This window comes from Teleopsis dalmanni, chromosome 2 (assembly GCF_002237135.1).
Source record: "Teleopsis dalmanni isolate 2A chromosome 2, ASM223713v2, whole genome shotgun sequence".
NCBI lineage: Eukaryota > Metazoa > Arthropoda > Insecta > Diptera > Diopsidae > Teleopsis > Teleopsis dalmanni.
In genome coordinates this window covers 142,837,072-142,845,640 of record NC_051847.1, presented here as the reverse complement: position 1 = coordinate 142,845,640, position 8,569 = coordinate 142,837,072, and the positions used below count along the sequence as shown (strand labels likewise).

The window sequence follows — 8,569 nt, the reverse complement described above, 5'->3', positions numbered from 1 at the left end:
TACATGAAACTGTCAAGAAATACATATATTTTTATAAACATTTTTGATATTAATATACATTCAAGTTGATAAGAATACATATCTAATCTAGTAGTAGTGGTCATAATATATATTTTATTATCTGTATATATACATTAAAACTTTTCTAAAACGGACACTGAAAAGACTAGCAAATCTGTTCGGTTAAGAATACTATCCGTTTTAAAATAATACGGACTATGACACTAACAAATAACTGTGTTTGTACTCATATATTTATATATAAATATATATAAATGAGATTTGGTATATTTATTTCTTTGCTCGTTTGAGACTATCCAAGCGATTTTGAAGAAACAGTAAGAATTATGAAACGATAGAGAACAATGCTAGGATGTATTTAATTCAATGGGTGGTACGACGAAAAAAGTCGGGAATGCTTTTTTAAGTAAAAATATAAAAATCATTTTTCTTCGTTTAATAATTGATTTAAAGTAACATAAGTCAAATTTTTTAATTTTTATTTTTATTCAAATTATTATTAACATTTCGCTATATAACAAAAGATATTCCATAAAAAAAACGTTCTAGAAACAGTGATGTGATGAGACAAACAGAGGAAACAAAGCATAATATATATATTGTGAAAAGTCATAACCAATCATTAGTTTAACCAATCTAATAACAATAAATTAATATGTATTTATATATGAGCCCGTTATAAAAAGTATTTTTTATTAACATTTAGTTTAGCATATCCCCTAATAGGAAAGTTCAAATGCACTAAACTTATTTGAAGCTCATTCCAGCACCTTTATAGGTTAACAGTATTATCAAATTAAATTGCATATGTATAAATCATCAATTTCAATTTAAAATCTAGATGATATCAAGAAATACAAAGAATTATACATCTATAAGTGTACTTATTCAATACTTGCAATAATTCCAAAAAAGAAATTGTTTTTTGTTTTCAATAAATTTGATTGAGTATATATAGCATAGCAATAATAGATGAGAAAAAAAATTACTTTCTATTCTCTTAATTCTACTATAACCAGTTTCATATAAATTATGAAAATTAAATTTTTTGAGAATATTAATTCAAAAATCAAAACATAATTTCTATTTAATTTATTTTTCTTTAGGTGCAGTAGAGCACGAAATGCTATCTGTAATTATAATAAAGCATGTGACGATCTCAAATAACAAATTCTGTGACCAAATAACATAGTAAATATGCAAAATGCCAACAACAAAATATATTTATTTGGAATATGTTTTGTATTCGGTTATAGAGCTCAAGATTATGAATACCCTTAATATCAATGTATATAACAAATATTAATAATTGGCTGACAATGTAAATAAAATATAAAATAAAATAAAATAAAATAAAATAAAATAAAATAAAATAAAATAAAATAAAATAAAATAATATAATATAAAATAAAATATAAAATAAAAAATATGCTTAGTGATATTAGTTTAGTGCTCTGGTGGTAAAAAAAAAATACATCATATTACTGGAAGTATATTTAAGGGTTTGTTACCTATATTTATTAACTGTTGTGGCAGTTTATGAATTAAATATTTTTGTATTTATTGTATTTGTTCTAATTTGATGAAGTTTTATATAAAAGTTATTGCAATTCGATAAAACTTGTTTCAATTTTCAGTCGTGATTTTGTTAAACATTATTTACATTAATTATTCGTATATTTTTTAAAAATAGTACCTTAAACTAATTTTAGTTATTAAAATTTTTTTTGAACTAAAAATTCATTAAACTAGTACATATCTTACAGAAAAAAACTTAATTAAATTGTTTTAAAAATCTATTTAAATGTGTATACAACAACTACACTAAAATTCCTTACTAAATCACTCCGTGAACAGAGTGATTTAATACCTTTTCTATAAACAATTCGTCGTTTCCTTTGCATCGTCGCATGTCGTATTATTTTCAATAAGTAATTGTGTTGTTGGATACTTATTAATTTGGGAGAAACGCTCCATAACGCATGATGAAGATAATCGTGCTTCCGCATCATGATCCCAGCACTCTTCCATAGTATCGCAAAATATGCTTAAACCCTTAAAAAATAAAAACAATAAGAAATTTATAAAAATTTGCTTTTGTTAAAAACAAAACTAAAAGTTGCTCAAGTTATACATTTTTGTATACACACGATAAGTGTTCGAAAAGTTTTGCCCTCAAAAAGAAAGTAATTTTTTAAATTTTTTGATACTGAGTTTTCAATAATATCTCAACACGATACACTGTTGCCAACAGTACTACAATTTCTTTAACCAATGTATGGTGTATTGAATTAAGGTTATTAAATGTTAATATCAATTTACAGATACTGCACCTTCATTTGGTGACAATTTTTGAAACCCGAGCTTAATTTCTAATTTTAGAAACAAAAACTGGTCTCTGAGAATCAAATATAATAATTGATGTATATAATTGAAATAATTAATTCATTTCAAATACAACCATTTAATTTTAACTTTGGCAATTAGTGGAATGTGAGTATGTGCATTATTTTGACGAAACAAGCTCTGTTCCCATTACATATAGATGTAGCTTTCTTCGTAATTGGAACATTTAATTTATTCAGTAATACCAATAAGCAACTCACTCTTGCCATTCCAAAAAAATCCGAAGCCATACTTTCAACACCTTTATCAAACCACGATGTATAGCGAACCATGATGTATTCATGTTTTATTAGCATTTATAAAACTATACAAAAGCATAAACTTGTTTTGCTTGCATCGATCTAATCAAAAGGATAAGTGTATTTAGGTCGTGTGCGAGTTAGGCTAAGTTGCGTTCTAAATGAGGGAAATTCTAAGTTGTGCCGATAATGTAGTGATGTGTCGGTACGTGTTGATAAATGGTTAAATGTGTGCAGTGCAAAAAAACCCCAAAAATTTCCCATTTGGTTTAGCATCAACTTAGCCTAACTCACACACGTCCTTAATTTAATTTATTTTCAAGCCCAGGCCTGCATACATGGCCTTCAAAGAACTAATCATATCATCGCACTAAAATCTTTATGTAAGTTGGTCGATCAAAAAAAATTTTTTGAAATAAATTTAACAGTGAAAACTGTTAAATTGAAGCATTCTCCATAAAATCAAAAAAAAATTACTGTGAAGCATATAATTCATATTCGAACGCAAAACTTTTCTAATAACCTATATATATTGCCAATATACTATTTTAATAACTTTAACAACTTATATATTATTATCTTATATCAGTGTAAAAGAAAGTTTCCTTAAAATTGTGTTAATACAATACTTTAAAATTAAATAAAAACAACAAACGGTCTTTTCACACAACTACTACTCACTGGATGCAAGCGCCATGAATCTAAAATGCGCGGTCTTAATTTTTTTGCAACAACGTTTTCTTGTACTTCATCCAAAGTTGGACGCTGACCAAGCTAAAAAGAAATAACCAGTTTATAATCAGAAACATATTATGTAGTAGTAAAAATTTTAAATTACCTCTGCTTCAAATGGCAACTGAAAATCACCTACAGGACCCACAATATCACAGCGGGATACCATTTCCCATAGCACCAACCCACAAGCGTACACATCAATACGCAAAAAAGCATCTCGATTAAAATTAATAGCTCCTTCCAATACTTCTGGTGCCATATAACGTCTTGTACCAACTTGTCCATGCGTATCGCCACAAGGTTTACCTTAATATAAAGTAAAATTTAAACATTTTAATATTTATTTGCAATTAGATAAATAATTTAAAAATACCAGGTTGAAATATCATTGCCAAACCAAAATCAGCAATGCAAGCAGTTAAATCAGCTTTAAGTAAAACATTTTTCGATTTAAAATCTCTATGAGCAATGGACGGTTTTAATCCTTCCGTTTTAGTTGCTGGAATTTCCTCATGTAAGTGCATTAAACCATGCCCTATCGATTCTGCAATTTTACATAACTCCAACCATGTCAAGGTATGGGATTTCAAATAGTCGCAAAGTGAACCGTTATGCTGGTAAGCAGATATAAGCCAATACTCTGGTTGCAATTTTTCTGTATGTTTTTCATGTCCCAAAAATTCTAATATATTTGGATGGCGCATACGGGGCAACTAGAAATAATTAAAATTCAAAAAAAATTATTAGTATATTTTTAAATTTAATATATATAAAAAATTTTATTACATAAATTTAATTTTTAATTTTTTCCATTTCTTTTCAATGTATCCCTAGAATAGGTTTTTAATTACAATTTTAATTTTATTCAACCTATTATAACTCAAATAGATATATAAATCTAACATTAAGTTATATTCTGGAATAAATAACTAAAACGATTACAAAGTTATTTCGGATTGAATTATATACTGCCCAATATCTATTAACTCTTTATTTGTTGTTGTAATAGCACACTGGGACCTACTTGGAGGTATTTAAAAGCGCTTGGCCGTCGAGATCGAAGTGTGGCCTCGGGGCGTAGCCCTTGCCATTCTTAGAACCAACTCTTTACTTAGAAGTATTATTTAGCTTTAATTATTCGTTTATAATTATATTACGAGTTCCAGTGAGTGAACCTCGTCAGATTACTAAACATTTCTTAATTTTTTAGTAAATTAAGGTCAAGGTCCTACGGAATCCTGACTATTTATTAATTTCGGAATCACTTCAAGGCCCTAATAAAGCGCTAGTTATATTTAATTTTCTATCTGAACACTCTTAAGAGAGAGCTAAAGACAAGGTTAACATATAACATAACTTTATACCTTATATATTTCAGTTTCCGCAGTAAATGAATCCTTTTCCTGCATGAGAAATCTTTTTACAGCTACATCCTGACCATGTAGTTTAGCATGCCATACGTCACCAAATCGTCCACTAGCTTTTAGTTCAAGAAGTTGGATAGGGCGATTACTTAATAAGGGCGATGCATTCGTAACTTCGGTTTCGTTCTAAATAACATTATAAAAACCTATTTAATAAAAAGTAAATTATTTAAAAAAAATTTGGTTACTTACCGTAGGAATTTCATTAAAATTAGATTGCTTCCGTTTCCGATAACGTATTGCAAACGCAGATGCTACTGCTAATATGAGTAATAAACCGAATAAGCCCGCACCAAGTATAATATAATTAACCGAAGTTTTCTCCTTTGGCACTAAAATGCAAAATTAAAAAAAACGAATTAACAATATTCAAAATTTTTAATAATAATATAAATCAATACATAAAAAATAAAAAAGAATATTGAGATAAATGAGGTTATCTAAAAAAAAAAACAGAACTGAACTTTTGCAAGGTCTACTAATATAGAACAAGTCCATTAATATTTAATTAAAATATATATACCAAAGACTCGAAATCAATCTAGAAATTTTTCCGTTAAATTCTTTCTAGGATATAATAAAGATCTACACTGGTATAAATCAGATAAATTTTTATTTATTCATTCACACCATTTAATTAAGTTTACGTTGAATTTGTTTTAGGTGGTTTTTGACTCTTAAATTTAATGATCTTTAAAAATAAAACATTACAAATCAAAAATAGTTAAAATATCATATATATATTTGAACGAATATTTAGTTAGTTCAAATGAACTAAAATGTCGGAGCTCTTCCAAACTGTTAGAGGTGCTCAAAACTGTTCGAAGTGCTCAAAGCGGCTCAAAACTGTTTGTGCTGCTCAACTTTTCAAACAGCTCGTATAATATATTATTAAATAATGGTTTATTTAATACTATAATTTAAGCATATTTAAAAATAATTTTAATCGGAGCAATTAAATGCTGCAATGGGCTTATATTTTCTTTACAATATATACGAGTATATGTATATATACATTTGGGTTTCAAATTTCAAAAATTTGAATAAAATATTAAAATGTGAAGCTTACAGGTTAATAACATTTGAAGTGGAGAAATAGGAAGGCGCAACAACCAACGGAAGAAAAAATGAAAGTTTCTCCCCTAATTTTTAAACAGCAGAGCAGTGTTCAAGTGTACATAAAATCAAAATGAAACGAAACGTGCCTAAACTAAAAGTGCATAACAACATTTCATGATGACGCGAAGGGATTTGGTTTGGTTAGGCAATATGGAAAAAATGGCACCCCTTTTTTAAAAATTCAACATTCACAAAAATATAAAAGCTGCTCTAAAATGAAATAATAAATGAAAACAAGAAGAAAAAAGCCAAACACATGCCAACAAAGTTCCACAAAAATTTGCTGGTGCGCTTAGAGTTCGTTAACACGGTATTTACGTGTAGCAAGAGTAGCATTAGCTCCTGCAAAATAAATAACATACTGATGCTACTGCAACAGTCCCCAAATTGTACACGCTCCCACTCTACATTATAGCAATAACATACAAAATATATAAAACAAAGTAAAAAATTGGGGTTAGCACAGCATCGAGCTTCATAAACACGTGCCGCAGCCACAAACTCGTGCATGAGATTGCCTGCATAGCTGCCTAGATGCCTAGCTGCCATGCTACAATGCTACCATGCTACCTTCTGTTTTCCGATGTATGAACACGTAAATATTCTCATTCTTAAGTTACCTTGCGTTGTTGCTTCAGTTGTAGTGGGTATCCACTTTTGTTCTGTATTGCACATGGAGCCCTTACAGCAGCAAAAGTGTATATTATTAGGACGTGGTTCGGCAGTGTTTACACATTCGGTTTCTTTACATTGATCGTCGATGAAACAACCCTTCATAATTATTTTCGTATCACCTACAGATAAACAAGACAAATAAAGGAAATATGTTATAAAATTGTATAATTTATGATATATAGAAATAGATAATTTACCTGTTTTGTCATCTATGGACCATAATGAAAAGCATTTGGATAGTTTATCCGATTCGACTTTACATTGCTTCACCTGAGTGGCACAATTCCCAGTTATATTGCAATCCGTCTGATTGTAATACTCGCAATCAATTGTATGTCCTTCAGGTAAGATAGCTCCATCCGTCAAATGAACTAAATCCATGCCAACATAGAAACGAAAATCAAAAACAAAATATAGAATTTGAAAAATGGAAAGTAAATATTATATAAAAATAATATTATATATACATGAAATAGAAAAGAGAAAGACAAAAGATATAAGACAAAAAAAACACAATAATAAGCGAAAATTGTATAAATGGGTTGGAGTTACATTCTTTCATCTTTGCAGCGAGTTCTCACACTCTATTTTTTGGCGGCAATTCCTTCTGTACTTCTATCGCTTGCGCAAGCATTAACCTAGCAAAACTGTAATACGAAACGAGCACATGAAATTTGCAGTTGAGTAAGGACATGCTCAGTGCATTGTGGAGTGGGTGCATTGTTTGAATTGCAGCAGTAATGGAATATGTTGAATAGGGTTTTAGGTTTAGTTTTCGAGTTATGGCAATACACACAATGCACAGTGGTTTTAATTTGTTTGAAAAGTAGTATAAAAATTACAAATATATATATATAGATTGTAGAAAATAAGATGCTCTTACTCCAACGAATAATTTAAACTATTGTGTAAACCTTATAAAAGTATCTACTGAACATATCTAATAAACGAGTATCAAGTTTGATACTTCTATGAAGAATTCCAAGAACGGGCTAGTCTAAGTCCCGAAGTTTGACCAAGTGCCGTTCGTCACAACCAAAAGGAACTACACAAACAAATCTCTGCGGTTTACAACAAAAACAGCAACATGTTTTTATATAAAGAAGTCTCATTAGATGTACCAATTTACATTTCTCTGGAAACCAGTAAAATAAACAACTACATTCACTTTCTTCAGCTAACTTATAAAGTGTTAAAGACACTAACAACATATGTAACATCATGATCAACGTAACTCTTAGTGCAATAAGATCAGATCATAGGAACTTATTACCTGTATATATATACGAATAGTACATATAGTACACATATACTATATAACTACTTACGCAGAGAAACTGGTTATTCCTTTCAACACTTATTCCAGAAATTCCGAAGATTTAGACAAAAAATATATAATAATAACGTATATTCTCCGTGCTTACCCAGTTTTCTTTAAAAAATTGAAAAATCGTTTTTGGAGAAGTACTCATATGGTATTATATTATCTGCTAACAATTAATGTAAACAAACAAAAGGTCTTCTAGAACTTCACAGAATGTGAATGTCAATGTAGGAACCGGTTTTTAATCCCATTTCGTAAAGATGGTGATATAGAATATGTTAACAATTAAAATGTAAACAAACAAAATGTCTCCTAAAATTTTCACAGAACTTTCCAACAGCTCTTTCACGTGCATAAATCAAGCTATGGCAATGGGAATGACGAAATTTAAAGTTGATTTAGCTACAGTGGAAACATGATATTATTTATTATTGCTTTTATCCACGCGTATTTTCAGTGATGCACACTTATTTGTACTTTATGTGTATTTATGTATTTCTAGATTAGTACACTTGCTTTTACTTGATTTTTATGTTTACATATATTATATATCTGCTATATACTTTCTTGTCAGTTTATGAAACTAATCACATCGATAATGACAAAAGATCCACTAAATTACATTA

At 28.9% G+C, this 8,569-nt stretch overlaps 1 protein-coding gene across 1 annotated transcript; it reads right to left on the bottom strand.

The window, feature by feature from the left end:
* Positions 1-1,803: 1,803 nt before the first annotated feature.
* LOC119675870 (activin receptor type-2B-like) lies at positions 1,804-7,000 on the bottom strand. Its single transcript, XM_038087089.1, has 8 exons — positions 6,817-7,000; positions 6,565-6,738; positions 5,018-5,157; positions 4,766-4,951; positions 3,775-4,114; positions 3,505-3,707; positions 3,348-3,440; positions 1,804-2,076 (listed from the first exon to the last, which is right to left on the bottom strand). The coding sequence occupies exons 1-8, from the start codon at positions 6,998-7,000 to the stop codon at positions 1,897-1,899; spliced, it is 1,500 nt and encodes a 499-aa protein (XP_037943017.1). The 3' UTR covers positions 1,804-1,896.
* Positions 7,001-8,569: the final 1,569 nt, after the last annotated feature.

Coding starts and splice junctions, on each gene's coding strand:
- LOC119675870 (XM_038087089.1), bottom strand. CDS start 7,000: ATGGATTTAGTTCATTTGACGGATGGAGCTATCTTACCTGAAGGACAT. Junction 6,739..6,816: donor GTCCATAGATGACAAAACAG/GTAAATTATCTA, acceptor GTTTATCTGTAG/GTGATACGAAAATAATTATG. Junction 2,077..3,347: donor ATTCATGGCGCTTGCATCCA/GTGAGTAGTAGT, acceptor TTATTTTTTAAG/GGTTTAAGCATATTTTGCGA.